We start from the raw sequence: 17,933 nt of genomic DNA on the forward strand, positions 1-17,933 counted from the left end.
AATGAGTTACTTTTTTCTCAAAAATCTACGAAGATAAATAAAAACAAAAAACATTCTAACATTTTACAGGCTGTTCTCACGATTACAGGATATATACAAAACAGTCAAATATTAAAGAAAACTAGCAAACCTAGGAAAAAGCCATGGGCACAAATTTAATATTTTATTTCGAGAGAATGAGGAGGGGCTACATTTTCCTATCAGAACTCGGGAAAAAACTAAATTTTGAGGTCTTCCTAGAAAACCAAACTTTTTTCTAAGTGGGCACTGCCCCTCCTCACCAAAATACACCACGGCAAAAATTAAACTTCATTGCGAAGGTGTCAATTAACCCTTTTTTTCAGAGCCTAATTATCAAAAACTGGGACAATTCTTAATCAAGTATTTACAAGAGTTGTCAAGATACTTAGTCAAATTTATAATTACAATTTATTTACATGATTATATTGTATGTAAAGTAAAATTAAGAATATTCTTTATAAGTATGCACTACCCACCTAAGTAAACTACATCCCCAGAAAAATAAAACTCGATGCGACAAAATCAATTAATTTTATTTTTACAGATCCTGATCATCAGCAACTAAAACAATTTAATCTTAAGTAGTTACCAGAGTTATGGACATATTTAGTCAAATTTATAACAACAATTAATTTACATAATCATAATTAATCAATCTATAGTCAAATTAAGAAAACCTAAGAAAACACAGGGGCAAAAAAAGGGACGAAAAATAAACGTAACAAAACACAAGTTAAATAACACAAACGGTTAGTGGAAGCAATAAAATAGGCAGAACATTTTCTTGGAAAAGACAGATCCGCCTTTTATCTAAAAATAATCACTAATATATCATCGTACCAAAGGATGTATCTACTTATTCAATCCATTAGAATTAATTGAATTAAGATAGATTTCATTATTAACCAAATTACTCACCAATTATTAATTTACTAAAATTGTTAATTTAAAATTATTAGTTTAAGAGCCTTTACTTCATGCTTTGAAATATATTTCTGTTTACAATTGTCATTTAAGTAGTAATTCAAATTAACCCAATTAGTATGTAATTAAAATTAATTCCTACCTCAAATAACCAGTGATAACTGAATTAACAAGCCAACTAACAAAAAAAAAAAAAAAAAAAAATCGATTTTAAACAAGTCAATAAACTAAATCACGATAGTTTCAGTTTTAGCATTTTAAGAACAAAGCAAGAGTAAGATTATATTACAGCTATGAACAAAATGATCTTTTTTTTTTCTTTTTATAATTTAAGTATAAAAAAATGTAAGAAATACAGTGCACAACTGAATAATATCCAAGCCGCACCAGAGCTACCCCTGTAAAATAAAAGCCGCGATAGATGAATGATGTATGTTTTAGCTTTATTTCAATGTCTCGTTTAAGCTAAAGATTGAATTGAAATAGACACTAGAAAATAGACCAAAATAATACCAAATAAACACTTCGCTGAAGACCTATAATAACCTTGATTTCTTCCCAAAATCATCCACTAATACTATTTCTTTGTACCTTTCGCTAGATACATCATGCAGATGGAGAATCTACTTTCCAAAGTTTCCATATCAGAGGCGCCATTTGGGGGGGGGGGGCAACTGCCCACCCCTGATTTTCTAGGGGGCCCAAGTTTCCACAGCAAAGGGCCCCTTTCCGGCCATAATTATCCATTATGTCCAACATAATCCATTCTGTTCAAATGATTTGAACTAACTGCACGCTTATTAGCCAAAGAGCGTAATTACCTGACGACCCTTGGGGTAATTACGCTATTTGCTATTAATCATTGTAAACTTTGAAAGTAGGTTAGATTCAAAATAAAAGTCTCAAGTTCCATCAAATGCCCCATGCCCACCCCAAGATTTGGCCCAAATGGCGCCTTTGCTCCATATTTTTTTATTTAAAAAATTAGCCGTCAATTTGCCAAATTACACAATGAACACATTATTGTCGCTGTAGCCATGAGTGATTTCTATTTATCCACAAATGCGACTCTAATGTGGCTCAGATATAACTTAATTATATTTTGTGGTGGTAGAAAATAAAATTAAGTTAGGTGTTTCTTTTACGCAGCTATCAGCTTGATTTGACGTTAAATGACGTGGCAAAGCTTTTCTAAGTTTCCCAAGCGACTTATGAGTGGCGTCAATTAGGGGGGGGGGATTTGCCTCCTAAATTTTGAAATATATCTTTTTTGTTTTATCACAGAAAATACATTTTTTGGCATTCTCATTGAATAAAAAACAAATTTGTTTTCACCCTAGTTTTTAAAAAATATATCTTGCCCCCCACCCCCCCCCCCTACATTTTCGTGAATTGTCACCATTGTAAAGAAGGGCCTGAAAGAATACTCATAGTTTCCAAATAGGTTAGATATTACCCTTTGTGGTACGACGGTATATATTTTTTGATCATACAAAACCATTCCAAGAGATTATAATCCGAGAGCGCCATTAGAAAAGAGGGAATAAATGAAAAGAAAAAAAAAACATATATTCTGAACTAATGTGTTAAAAATTCAAAGAATTCAGTATTGAGAATTCAAAACGAAAATACTTCTAGGCAAAAACGGCAAAACAAGAAATTTAGTAAATTTCAATTAATTGAAACTCTTTAGAAACTTTGGTCTGACGTTTCTGCACGTAAGTATTATACTCTTATACTGTGTATAGTCTAGCTAAAAATTTTGAAGTTTTTGCTTTTATTTTAGCCCTGTTTGATGGTCTCCAAACTACTAAGGCCTTACTTCTCTGCTAACACAACAAAATATTTTTCCCCTTTCTTTTCTCACCCCAGGAATGAAGACAATTCTCAAGCACAAATGTGAACCCCCCCCCCCCCTCCAAATTACATTATATCTTGCTACATGCTTATTTACAAAGACATATCAGATTATTCAAACCATTCACTAAAGAGAGGATCTTGAAGTCCTTTGGTTTGGCTGTCAAGGCTTAAAAGATACATGCTGACGAAAGGTAAAACAATTAAGGATGCTTTCACACTACACAGTAGATTCCTTCATGCTAGCATAGCTTAATATGTTACGTTGTGTTATCATACAGAGAAAATTTGTTCGTAACGTAGTGTCAAGTAGGCTTGAGCTCTACATAGAATTCTATATTACTTAAGCTTATGTTATGTTATGGGAAAATCAACATAGTACGAAAAAAATGATGCCTGTATAAGCTATTAATAATTTTGAAAATCAGTTAATAAACTTTTCCAAGGAAAAATTTCAGACTTGAGCAGAACTTGAATCCCCGTTTCTCTTCCACATTTTTAAATTCTAAGTTGTTTACTTACGATGACAATGACAATTTTAGGCAATGATACTTATGTTTATATGGATTTTTACACCAGCTTGAATGTTTATACTGAACATAACGTAAATTAACCCCTTAGCATGCAAAATTACGCGCGTAGTGTGAAAGCAGCTTAATGCAGTATGAATGAGACGAGTTGAAACACGGTTTTATTTTGTTACTAGGCAAATGAAGCATTAATTATCTCATAAATGAGCAGGTGAATTATCACTCCTTAGCAGTATCATATGCACTAAACGGATAGGCCATTGAAACACACTTGATACAAGCACTAGACTTCACATTATATCTTGAAGTTAGATGACATAAGCATAATTTCTTTTCTAAACAGAAAAACTTTTATCTTGCACCGAGAAATTTTCCGAGGATTTTTTTCTTTTTTTCAATTTTTCCAGAAGAGAAAATGTAACAAAAACCAAAGTAAAATACTACTTATTAAAATTTAATTTTGTAAATATGTCAATTCTTACACATGATTAGAGATAATCCCTATGTCTCTAACACATACAGGTATACTGTTAAATACCAAGAATTATTAGTTAAAATCTTTATTAATGCCCTTTCTCCTCTAATGAAAGGTAAAAGTTCTCTATACTAGAGCCTCCTCAATATTGGTCAGCACACGCTATAATTAAAGTTGTTCATGTCAACTTCAAACAGAACTGAGATTACTTATTAAATAGCACACAATCTTTTACAGATTAACACAATCTTTTACAGATTAACACAATCTGACTAACATTATTAAAAAAACAATTATCAATACAAGACAAAAAAAAACAAAAAAAAAACAAAAAAAAAAACGATCACACATCAACAGAAGAATTCATCAGTTTATAAACAATCCAACTCCTGGCCATTTTCACATTTTTGAACTCACAAAACTTAATTATGGTACGGCGTAACATAAGTGGCTGGAAATAATCCCCTTCGATTTCCAATTTCTCCTGTCCACCAATGTTGGTCACTTCGGTCTGTGACAGTGATAACATCTCCTCGTTTGAACTCCAATTCGCCTGGCTCCTGTGGCGTGAAATCATAGAGAGCTTGAACAAGAAACTAGAGAAAATGAAATATTAGAATATATACCAGATTTTTTTTTAAAAAAAACCTAGTATGAGTCTTATTAGTTCTTCTAAATATACAAGAGGATACCCAGAAAAAAAGGGTATTCATTTCATTTATCAAAAAAGAGAAAAAAATAATGGTTTGTCACCAATAAACAATGTGGCTGATTTGGTAATTGATTTTTCCACCGTGTAGGGTAAATAATAACTTTTTAGACAAAAACGCCCTTAATATTCAATGAAACTCATGTAGCTCAAGGAAAATGGGAGGGGAGATTTACATATCCATCAGTAGTAACCTCGAGTATCCACTACTTATAATTACATATGTTTAACCTCTTAACAAATTAGATCCGTTTTAAATTTAATAAAGCTTGAGAGATAATTTAGCAACTATTCCAGACTGAATATAGCGTTGCCTAATTCTCAGTACTATTTCACTAGTGTCAATACTCATGGATATCGTATCGGTGAAAGAATATACATGAAAAATATAAATGTTTCCTTTTCTACAAAGGTAGTCGCATCACTTACCAAGGTCATCCTGAAGCCAATTTTAGCCATAGTACAAGGAGTCAGGCTCGTTCGGAGATGTGGTCACGTCCAACATACGACTATCTACCCCAAGCTATTTAAACGAACTTGAAATAACACAGTGAATCCATCAGGCTCATGCTTTCTATCAGAAGGCTGTTCCTAATGGCAGCTGATGATCGAATTCTTTTCAATAAAGCATTTCAGCCAACCAGTTTCCTAATTTCAAGTGATGGCAATTGATTACAAGCACTGGTAACTCGTGATCGAATATTATTTGATAATATTTCAGCTAACCAGTTTCTTGGTGTCAACTGATGACAACTGGTAGCAGCTAAGGATGGAATACTATTTTATAAAAATTTTTCCTAGCAGTTTCCTGGAGTCAAAAAATAGCAACGAATCGTAATGAATGGCAACTGATGATCGGGTGCTTTTCAATAAATGTTTCAATCGACCAATTTTCTGGTGTCAACTGAGGATCGAGTACTTTTCGATAAACATTTCTGACCACCAGTTTCCTGTGTTAACTAATCGCAGCTGATAATTGATTACTTTTCGACTAGTATTTCAGCTGACAAATTTCCTGGTTTCAACTGATTACAACTAATCGCAACTCATGATCGAATGTCATTTCATAAATTGTTCAGCCTATCAGTTTCCCAGTTTCAACAGATTGCAACTGATCGCAACTAATGACAACTGATGATAGAACACTTTTTGATAAAGATTTCCGCCTACAATTTTTCTGGTGTCAACTGATTGCAACTAATGGCAACTGATGATTGGATGCTAAAAACAACTATTTCTATTTATCAGTTTCCTGATATTATCATTTCCTGATTTTTCCTGATATTATCAGTTTCCTGATTTATCAGCTCGTATCTAGTACGAGCGAGGCAGTCTCGAATTATTCTCATTACTCCATAGATGCCTACTTGCCGGCTGAAATTTTTTGAAATAAGCAACTGTCTGTTGAAGGCAAAGATTAAATATATGCTTTCTAATAATAGTATTCTTCCCTTTAATTAGATTTTCAAACTCTACAAAAGTAACATTCAATACAGACAAGCAAAAACTCTTAGGGGGCCAAGCCTGCTGAGTCAGGCAGGCAAAACTCTGCTGCCATAACCAATTTACCTTTTTTTAATAGCAAAATACGCCCAAGAATCAGAGCTGAGTGGGACGTTGTCTTGTACCACAAAAATTATAGAAAGATTAATATAGATTAATGATTGAGAAGCATTTGAAACGTAAATGCACGTGTATTACATACACGAAGAAACCTTCGACTTTTTCTTGGATGGAATAGTAAAAGAAAAAACTACTTTGTCCTCGTTACCCATGGCACCCTTTTAAGCATTTTAGTATAACGTCATTTATGATTGTAACCTACGATTATGACGTCAATCATCATCTTGTATACGATGGTACAGTCTTTTGTCACAAAATTGATGTTATTTTAAATACTGTGCTTTGACAAATACAAAAGATAATTGTTGTGTGTGACAATTGCAGTAGATATAGCGATTTTCTTTAAAATGAGCCCTTAATCAGTTATCTATGATGTTCTAGTGCCAAGCTTCCACTGAAGAAGGGTAAAAACAGAAAAAAAGAGGACACAGAAAGTGTTTTCCATATAAAAAAAAATGATTTCCTTTGATGTTCAAGCTAGGGTATTGTATGCTTTATGAATAGGGTTTTCAACCATGATTCCAAAGGTTTACTTTTTATTTCGATCCAATTTTGTTTCAAAATAATTAATTTTGAGTTATTATTGTCCGAGGCTCGTCCTTTACAAGATTGCGCCCACCGCTGCAAGCGACGAAAAGAAGTTGTCAATCAAAACTCTGTTATTGAGTCACGGCTATGAACTGAATATACGAGGAGTCTAAAAAAAGAGAAAGACTAGACTAGGGAAACCTAGTTCACAGCACACCTAGGTAGTTATTCTTCCCTCAGCTAGTCCCTGTTTTGGTGGGTTTCCACAAGCTCAGTGGCTGTACTTTTTTTTTTTTTTTACAAATAACACTTTACTAACTGCTGACTATTTGAGACACTAAACTTTAAATATTGAGGTATGTTACTCCTCTAGTAGTCTCGTACTGACTGCAGGTATATATTCTTCACATCTATCTTTTAAATCCCAAATTGTCACTTGTTTCTTCTTTCCTTAGTGTCTTTTTTTTTTACTTCAAATGCGATCTATTTTGTTTTACTTTTTTTTATATGTGCTTAGTTTAAAAATTAGATAATGTGAATTCAGGAAGAAAAATGATGAAGCGAAGAATGCTGTTTTAGTAATTTAAAATCTAACGATGTTTTTATTTCAAACATAAAAAAGCACCTTGAGAAAGTTTTACTTCCCTTTGTATAACACACAACGTGATAAGCCAATACCGAGAAACCATTTCACAAGAATCCCCAGTTTTCCGGCTATAGTTTCAACAATGTTGCAAGACTTTCCCAACAACCATCAAATTAGGTTTCAGTTCTAAGAAACAAAACCCTGAGGGAAAAAGTAACGAACAGAGGAAACTTCTCCAAACTATCCATTTTTAATATTTCTCAGAAACGATGAATCTTCTAGGTAAGAAAAAAAGTATTGGAGGAGTCTCATTTGAATCGGTTCTGTAGATAGATTGCTACTATTCATTGACAAAAGAAAAGCAGATATGAAAGACTCGCATAAAATGGCAGAATGTCCTCTTAGTCAAGGCTAATACAAAAAAAAAAGAAAAGAATAAGAACCAAGCAATAAAAGGGAGAGGATAGAACATTCAAAATATTCAAAAAGGCTTAGAAAGCGTGAGCAGCTAGCCTCAGGAGGCTTGGTGCTGCGGTGAGTTGTTAGTAGTAGTAATACTTCTTCAAAAAGACATATTTGGAATTCTTGATCCCTCCCCCCCCCAAAAAAAACAGCAGTAAGAACACATAGCTGTGCACGAAATCACGAAGGACAGGTAAGACACACAAAAAGTTGTTTATGTTTTAAAACTACTTCTTCAAAGAATCTTGGAATCAAAGAAAAAGATGGACTATTTTTGATTTTAGTATAAGACACCTGCGCTGCAGTTCACGCAGCTGAGACATTCAGTCCAAAAACTTCAATAAAAGTATAAATTCAAATATAAAAAGAAAAGTTGTAAAAAAAAACAACAGAGGAAATAATGAGAGATATTCAACAAGACAATATCAACAGCCACGTTTCAGCATATCTGTTAGGACTGTTATTCTTACATCAGTGCTCACCTAGTAACGCCGAACTGAAAATCACAACACTTAAAAAAAAGAAGTATTTATAACACATATTTAATTAAAAGAAGTCTTACAGACACTATACAACATGACTGCTTCCTTTCTGACAAATTAAATAAAAAAAACTAATTTTTTTTAGCTGAAAGTAAGGAGCGACATTAAAACTTAAAACGAACAGAAATTACTCCGTATTTGAAAGGAGTTGTCCCCTCCGCAATCCCTCGCTCTTTACGCTAAAGCTTTTAATTGTTTTAAAAAGTAGAATTGTGGCAAAGAGTCAAACTTTAGCGTAAAGAGCGAGGGATTGCGGAGGGGACAACTCATTTCAAATACGGAGTAATTTCTGTTCGTTTTAAGTTTTAATGTCGCTCCTTACTTTCAGCTAAAAAAAATAGTTTTTTTTATTTAATTTCTGAACGTTTTTGAATTAATGCATGTTTGGTTTGGGCTCTCCGCACATAAATTATTAAAATGAAATTTGTATATTAATTCTTTTTTGGCTAAATGGCTTTCTCTTAGTTTTGATCAGACGATTTTGAGAAATAAGGGGTGGAGAAGGAGGCCTAGTTGCCCTCCAATTTTTCGGTTACTTAAAAAGGTAACTAGAACTTTTAATTTTTAACGAATGTTTTTATTATTAAAAAATATACGTAACTTAAGAATTAACTTACGTAACAAACTTTCATAACCTTATATTTTTATTATGTATACGAGGGGGTTTGTACCCTCGTTAACACCTCTCTCTTTACACTAAATCGTAAGTTTTGTCCCAATTCTTTAAGAATGACCCCTGAATCAGAAAGGCCGTAGAATAACTAGTTGAAATTACTAAAAATACTTTAGCATAAAGAGCGAGGTATTTATCTCCTCCTAAATACCTCGCTCTTTATGCTAAAGTATTTTTAGAACCCCTCATATGCGTAATAATCTCTGTTCGTTTTAAGTTTCAGTGATACTTCTTCCTTTCATTTGAAAAAACGTTTTCATGTTTATTTTTCATTGTTTTCTTATAGTAATGCTAGAGAATCCTGCGCCCTTGTCATTGAATTTTTCTTCCCCCATGACAGATTCCTCCAAGGAAAGATCCTCCAACATAGCCCCTTCTCCTCAGCCCCACCCCCAAACAAAATAAAATCCCCCTGAAAACGTCTGTACACTTCCCAATACCCATTACTTTATGTAAACACTGGTCAAAGTTTGTAACTTGCAGCCCCTCCCCCAGGGATTGTGGGGGAGTAAGTCATCCCCAAAGACATAGTTATTATGGTTTTCGACTATGCTGAACAAAATGGCTATCTCAAAATTTTGATCCGTTGACTTTGGGAAAAAATGAGCGTGGGAGGGGGCCTAGATGCCCGCCGATTTTTTTGGTCACTTAAAAAGGGCACTAGAACTTTTCATTTCCGTTAGAATGAGCCCTCTTGCGACATTCTAGGACCACTTGGTCGATACGATGACCCCTGGGAAAAAAAAAACAAACAAATAAACACGCACCCGTGATTTGTCTTCTGGCAAAAAATGGAAAATTCCACATTTTTGTGGATAAGAGCTTGAAACTTCTACAGTAGGGTTCTCTGATACGCTGAATCTGATGGTGTCATTTTCGTTAAGATCCTACGACTTTTAGGGGGTGTTTCCTCCTATTTTCCTAAATAAGGCAAATTTTCTCAGGCTCGCAACTTTTGATAGGTAAGACTAAACTTGATGAAACTTATATATTTAAAATCAGCATTAAAATGCGATTCTTTTGTTGTAGCTATTGATATCAAAATTCAATTTTTTAGGGTTTTGGTTACTATTGAGTCGGGTCGCTCCTTACTACAGTTCGTTACCACGAACTGTTTGATAAACAAAAGGAAAATGATGACACTGCTCTTGTCATGGAGTATCAATGAAACCGTTTCTAAGAAACAACCGAGAGTACACAACTTCAGAACAAAAAGGAGCCACTTCAATTATTTGATAAGCCGACTGATTGTTTCCTCGTCCAATTACAAAGAGCACGGGGGAAACATTCGGGAAAATCTTAAATGGAAGTTTTAAGAAGTCTATTGGAACCTTACCTTTACAGTGACATGGCACAATAAATGACTTTGACTAGAATATGCTATTTAATAAAAAAAAAACAAATTAAAACTTATAACCTAATGAATAACAAAATAGTTTGCAAATAAAAAGAAAAAACATCAACGCTCCTGCAGTTGCAGAAAAGCAAAAAAAGTCTAAGAATCTAATAAAATACAAAATACACTATTTCAAAGGAAAAGCTGATAAATTAAGGAATTTGATTATCCGAGAATTGTTCCTTCGTCCAACTAAAAATAAAATAAATAAAAATAAAAAAATCGAGAAAATATCCAGTAAGATATTATAAAGAGATTTAAGAAATTATATCGAGGCCTTGAATGAACCTCGCCTTCAAAATGATATGTCAATCATAAAGATGTATTTGGTAAGAATATTCTTTTTACCAAAACAAGGAAAATAACCTAACATGTCAATCAACAAATGAAAGGAAAAATTAATTGAAAAGGAAGAAACCCCTTTCCCGACAATGCAGTAAAACACACTGTATCAGGAGCAACCAAAGTAAATAGCCCCAGTATAAAAAGAGGCCACTCCAAATATATATATATATATATATATATAAACCGAAAAAATGAAAAAATGGGGAAACATCCGGGAAAGTTTTGTAGGGAAGCTTAGAAAATGTCTAGAGCCTGTGAAAGAACCTCGCCTTCTAAGTGACATGGCAACCAAACAGATGTATATGACAAGAATGGTTTTTCTGAGTAAAAAAAAAAGAAAAGGAAAAAGCCTAATAAATAACAAATTAATCAAAGAAAAATGAAAATAACTTAAAAAGAATGACAGTCCTCCCATGGCGAGAAAGTAACAAAGGTTTCTAAGAAACAAAATAAAATAAACAATTAGAACAAAAACGGTCAATTCAAACGGTTGATGACCCTAAGATTATTCTTTCCTTATTACTAATAACAAAAGGAAAACATCCAAGAAAGTTTTAAAAGGAATTTTCTCGAAAATTTCTTGAAACCATGAAAGAGCCTTGCCTTTAGTGACGTACCAACAAAGAAGATGAATTAGACATGAGCATTTTTCTACCCGCTCCCCCCTAGAGAAAAAAAGAAGAAAAAAAGTTAATTAATAACTAATCCATCAACATGAAAAAAAAATTAAAAAGAGTGACACAGCTCCAGTGGCGGGAAAGTAGCGGAATTTATAAGAAACAGAAAAGGTGCTAAATTTCATAAAAAAAAAAAAAAAAAAAAAAAAAAAAAAAAAAAAAAAAAAAAAAAAAAAAAAAAAAAAAAATGCTAATTCAAATATTTAACAGACCAAGCATTGTTCCTTCGTCTGAATTATAAAGAAAGTAGGAGGAGAAACAATGTTTCTCTCTCGAATGCTTCCGAAACATTTACGAGCCTTTTAGAAACATTTTTAAATGTCTCGAAACTGCAAGAGAGCCGTGCCTTCTAAGTAGCAAGTCAACCAACAGATTGTTTACCGAAGAGATTTTAAAAAGAAATTCTTCTAACGAAAAAAAAAGAGCTGATAAATAACTAAGTTGTTAGAAAATAAAATAAAATAAAAGGGGACGACGACCCTCCCATAGCCTAAAGGTTTTACCAAAATAAAAATACACAACTTTCAAAAAAAGTAATCATTTCGAATTTTAGAAAACCCAAGGATTGTTCCTTTGTACTGATTGCAAAGAGCATAGGGAACACATTAAGAAAAGCCTAATAGGAAGGTTTTGGAAAAAAAAAAAATCTGGGAACCGTTAAAGAACAGAATATCTGAAGTGACCTATCAACCAAATAGGTGTAATTGTTTAACCTTGTGGACATTCTTTTATTCTCTTTATAATTGCAGTAAAACAAAAGCAACAGAAACTCAGGAGTACACCACTCTGGTGGCGGGGAAGTAACGGAAATGTCTAAACCAAAAAAGATAACTTCAGAGCAAAAAGATATTATTTTATGAAAATAAATAGAACTTGAACTTGAAATTCAATCATAAGGATTTATCCGTTTAAATTCTAATCAAAACATTTCAAAACTATTTAAAGTTTAATGTTGAAAAGTGAATGGAAGAAATTCAATGGGAAAAAATCCAGCAAAATAAAATAAAAAGTCAACTAAAGAATATAAAGAACAGAAAAAAACCCACGGCTTAACTACTTAAGACAATACATTTAACTGGAAAATTGACAAAAAATTCATAATGCTTCCAAAGTCTATCTAGTAACTGCTCCATTTCCGAAAATTCACATCTTCTCGAGCTAGAATGTTTACGAATTCACGTAGGGACAGGACGAAACTATTAGAAAAAAGAAAGAACAAGAATACGTGGGAAAAAACAAAACGGGACAAGGAAGAATACGCGTGGGACAAAAAAAAATCGCACATGATTTTCAGGGTTATTTTACGAAACTGGCGTTTGACTCAAGCTAGCAGCTCATACTATTTCCTGAGCTTTCTTTTCAAGTATTTTGGTGGGGTTAATACTAGATCCAAACTAAAGATTTAGGTAATTGGCGACAAAGATTCAGGAATGACTGTATGGGCAAAAAAATCGAGTGAAAAATGAATGACTTAAATATCATCAAAAAGCAAGCTATCATCAGCATAACAAAGGTGGCATAACATAGCACACAAAGGTAGCATAACATCAATGTAAGGGTAGATGAGGTAGGGATGATGTGGTTCCTAAGAGTTTGGCATCATTCAGTAAATTTTGGGTGATAAGCCGAGATTTGTTTTATATCACCAGGCTGCGATACTCTTTTATGCCCTTTTATAGCGACACTCATTACGACAAGTCCAACATACCAATCCTGGAGTAGAACACAGAAGTAAGGTTAAACTTCTTTGAACTTCTCTTACAAATGAAAGATTAGTCTACGAATGCAATAAAAAGTCGAATGCCTAGGAAACATCGATTGCGGACGCACACTCATTATTCTTCGACTTGATTATTTGTTGTGCAGTGCATATATCTAATTGTACATGGAAAGCAAAGTGGTAGCCTATATTGTCGCAATTTCATACTTAATTCAAAATCAGCTTTTCAATCAGCTTACTAGTAAGGGAAAATTAGCTTATATGAATTAATTTATTTAGTCTATTTGATTCAAAAGACTTAAAATTTCAATCCTTTTTCTAAGTATAAGTAGCTTACAAAACTGCAGTTGAAACGCGTAGCTGAGTTACACAAGCATGAAATGCCAAAAACAAATACTAAGCAGGGAACGATGTGGCAAGTAACAGGGACTCGGGTCGTGGCCTATTGAACGCCACGACTTCGTCATGTTTAATAGACGAATCTGGACTAGGAGACTTGGATGTTTAACAGTGATACAAGTTCACCCAGGTCAAAATATGGAAATTTGATGGAGGAGAACATGTCCAAAAATAGTGATAAAAGAGGGTTTTTTTTGTGCGAAAAAATCATTTTAGTTTTTCCTTTTATTTAAAGCTTCTTCTTATATGTGTTTAACATAAATACTTCAAGGATTCGCTAGATACACTTTTAATTTTAATTGCCAACTAACCTTTGTTCAAATAATACTTTTTTGAAATATGCATTCTTATTATAAATATTACTTATTGACATAGATCATGAAAAAATAAAATAAAAAAAAAGTTTATAAGTGCTGCTTATAACATTTTGAGGATTTAAGGCTCAGTTTTCTTTCTAAAATATGGATTAAAAAAAAATACCTTCTAGCACCTTTAAAGCTTCTTTATATTGTAATATGACTTTTTTACCTTATATAGATCCTAGAAACTCTATAAGGATACAATAACTAGAAACTTCACTACAGCATAAACAAGGACTAATTAGCCCAGCTAGTCCCAAACACTGGCCCAATGTCCCGAATGGCGTTCGAAGTATTGTTGTTCCTCATATTTTCAAAAATAATACTGGGAAATATGACTCTATGTTTATTTGTTCGCGTTTACTTCTTTTCTAATTTGTATTGTTTTAGTTTCTTGGTTGTTTTATGGAGGATTTTATTGCGTATCTTAGCCACACAGGCTCCCTAGAGCTTAATGGCTAACCATTTTTACATATTCGATTCCTTGTTTTTATTCTTTTTTGTTTCTTGCAAGAAATTAATTCTCTGTTTAAATACAAAATAATATTTATACTACCATTGTGTCTGGCTCCGGTCAGTTGAGCAAGGAGTTAGCGACCCTGTCTACAGATTTTGAGCATTTAGGTGCCGTACCTCTTTAATCCCTTCTAAATGTTGCCATATCCTTTGCTGATGATAACTGTAAAACCAATTGCTCATTTTTCATCATATGACACAATTTTGGTTTCTGAAGTGTTCCTGTTTGCTGTACCGTTTCTGGCGCAACCCATCAAGAGCTGATAATTATACAGTAAGTCAAGCTTAGTGGAATGTTAAGGACGGTACCAAAAATTCCGCAAGAAGTAAGAGGGCACATCCTTAACTACTTTTTTTGGCTATAGACCGTGGAGGATTTCGACCTTGTCTTTCGTATCCCAATCCACTTCAATTTTGCCTAAAAATCTAGATTTTCATTTTATTGGCTCATACTTAATTTCCTTTCACTTTATGTGTATCTTCCATTTCATTTATTGGTCACCGAGGCCAGCTTATACAATGAAAACTACAGCCGATGCCGTTTCTTCTTCTGAAGTTTTTGGGTAGTAGCGAAACGGAGCTTAAAATACTTCAGGTTTTTTGTTTCTCTCGAGTGTCTGTGCAGGATTTCGACTCTTGTTGATAGAAGAGCATCGCCAAGTGCTGAAAACCATGTTGTGACCAAGATGGGCCCAGGATTGCACAAAGCCTCCAACTTACTGGAGGTCCCAGGGACTTCTTGCTGTCCGGTTCTAAGCCGGCTTAAGCGCTTCGGTGTAGACTTGAGAAGATATGTTGGTCCCCATCCTGCACTGGTATCCGGGATCACTGCTTTTCTTGAGGCCAAAATAATTTCAAAGATTTAAAGAACATGAAAATTGGAACTTGGAATGTTACGACGTTAAAAAATGACTATCGCATCGACATTTTGACTGACGAATTCAGACGGTTTGAACTGGATTTATTAGGAGTTTCAGAAACTCATATCCCAGGGGTAGGAAGCATGAAATTAGGTGACATAGAATTTGTTTACTCAGGAAAGAAGGATGGGGTACATAGACAGGGAGTAGGGCTCATGATGAATAAGGAAGCTGCTAAGTCTTGTTTAGGCTGGGAAGGTATTAATAATAGAATACTAATTGCTCATTTTATGACTAAAAAGTTTAGGGTATCAGTTATAGTAGTATATGCCCCCATTGAACCAACTGATGGTGATACTAGTGACTCAGATGAATTTTACTTACAGTTACAGGAGCAAATAGACAGGGTACCAGGTAGAAATATGGTGTTTTTGCTAGGAGATTTTAATGCCCAGGTTGGTAGAAATAGGGATAGATGGTATCCTAGCCTAGGTAATTTTGGTGTAGGAAAAGAAAACAGTAATGTTTCGTAGGTATTTTGTAGGTATAACAACCTAGTTATAACCAATACGGTGTTTGGTCACAAAATGGCCCATAAGTTGACATGGTATTCACGTGATGGTAAGACAGCAAACCTTATTGATTATGTTATTGTAAACAGAAGACTAGCAGGATCAATACAAGATACTAGGGTGTATAGGAGTGCCGTTATTGATGTTAAAAGTAAAGATCACCATCTAGTAGTGTCTAAGGTTAATTTAAAGCTGAAATTTCGGAAGAGTAACTCCCTCCCGGAAAGTTATGATGTTGGTAGACTTCAGGATGAAAATTTGAGAAAAAAATTCCAGGAACAGTTGAGTACTAAACTTGAGGGTTTAAAATTTGACAATGTGGAAGATGGATGGAATAATTTCAGAAAAACAATTTGTGAAGTTGCTGATGGTGTCCTAGGGAAGAGTGCTAAGACAGCAACTAGGAATATTAGTGAAAAAGCTTTAGGTTTAATAGAGAGTAGAAGGGGTTTGTATAAGAATTATCTGAGCGATAGGTCGTATGAAAACAAAAGGAATGTAAAGAAAGTGGAGAAAGCATTAAAATATGAACTAAGGAGATGTGAAATGGAGGCGATGGATAAAATTGCTGAGGATCTGGAAGATGCGGCTAGACGGCATAATAGTAAAATATTATACTGGCATGTTAATAAATTGAAAGGGAGTAGCCGATCCGGACTAGTCCCAGTTAAAGATAGAAATGGGGTCACAATTAGTGATAAGGAAAAAGTTAAAGAAAGATGGGTGGAACATTTTGAGAATGTGCTAAACCGAGATACAGTTGCAGGAAAAGATATAGATGAAAATGAAAAAGTTTGTGATACCTTGGATGTGAAGGAAGATTTGTTTAGTGAGGAAGAATTAGCGACAGTACTAGAAGGATTAAAAAATAATAAGGCCCCAGGTGCTGATAGTATGATTAATGAGTTCCCTAAATATGGTGGCTCTGAGGTTAGGAATAAGCTACTGAAGATTATGAACATGATTTTTGAAAAAGGGGAAGTACCCAATGATTTTAGGAAAACCTTAATTAAACCACTGTATAAGAAAGGTGACAAGAGTGAATGTCGGAATTATCGAGGCATTAGTCTGGTCTCTGTAGGTAGCAAATTACTGAGTAATATGATACTTTTTAGACTGAGACATGCTGTAGACAAAGTTTTAAGGGAAGAACAATGCGGTTTTAGAAAAGGTAGAGGATGTGTCGACCATGTTTTCACTCTTAGGTTAATAATTGAGAAGTCCCTTCGTTGTCAAACACCTTTGGTCCTTAGTTTTATCGATTATGAGCAAGCTTTCGATTCTGTTGATAGAACAGCGTTAACAAAGGTCTTATCGTTATATGGTATACCAGAAAAATACATTAAAGTGATTTGCGCTATGTACGAGAATAATACTGCTGCGGTTAAGGTAGGAAATGAGGTTAGCAACTGGTTTTGTATTAAATCAGGAGTTAAGCAGGGTTGTGTTCTATCCCCCTTTATATGGATCATTTTGATGGACTTCGTCTTAAGGAGCACAGGAAAGGCAATTGGAGACCATGGAATCAAATGGGGAGGAAGAACGCTCCTGGACTTAGATTATGCTGATGATTTAAGCATATTAGATGAAAGTGTGAGCAAAATGAATGAATTTTTAGAGGTTTTACGAGTTCAGGGTGCTAAAATAGGCTTGAAAATTAATGTTAAGAAGACTAAGTCACTAAGGTTAGGAATAAGTGAAGATGAACAGGTGACCTTAGGTAACGAAAAGATTGATCAGGTTGGGAGCTTCAGTTACCTTGGTAGTATTATTAGTAAAGATGGTGGGAGCAGTGAAGATGTTAAAAGTAGAATAGCTAAAGCTCAGGGTGTTTTTTCACAGTTAAAAAAAGTTTGGAAGAATAGAAAGATAAGCCTACAAACCAAGATTAGAATATTGGAAGCTACAGTGATGACAGTGGTCAAATATGGCTCTGAAGCATGGACACTCCGAAAAGCAGATGAAAATTTACTAGATGTTTTCCAGAGAAATTGCCTACGGATTGTTCTGGGTACCCGGCTGACTGACCGTATTTCAAACAGTAGGTTGTACGAAAAGTGTGGTTCAATCCCGCTTTCTGGGGCTATAATGAAAGAAAGGTTGAGATGGCTAGGCCACGTTCTACGGATGAAGGATGACAGATTACCGAAGATTGTCCT

The 17,933-nt window shown here is 34.1% G+C and overlaps 1 protein-coding gene across 2 annotated transcripts in view; it reads right to left on the reverse strand.

Annotated features, from left to right (window-relative positions):
* Positions 1-533: 533 nt before the first annotated feature.
* LOC136039770 (growth factor receptor-bound protein 2) overlaps positions 534-17,933 on the reverse strand; it is a 77,577-nt gene continuing 60,177 nt past the window's right edge. Inside the window, exon 6 of one of the 2 annotated variants that reach the window (XM_065723634.1) lies at positions 534-4,403. In XM_065723634.1, coding sequence (XP_065579706.1) covers positions 4,230-4,403 — 174 coding nt within the window. In that variant the 3' untranslated portion in view covers positions 534-4,229. The remainder of the gene's footprint in view (positions 4,404-17,933) is intronic. The other variant, XM_065723633.1, reaches the window with a different exon arrangement.

This window comes from Artemia franciscana, chromosome 20 (assembly GCF_032884065.1).
Source record: "Artemia franciscana chromosome 20, ASM3288406v1, whole genome shotgun sequence".
NCBI lineage: Eukaryota > Metazoa > Arthropoda > Branchiopoda > Anostraca > Artemiidae > Artemia > Artemia franciscana.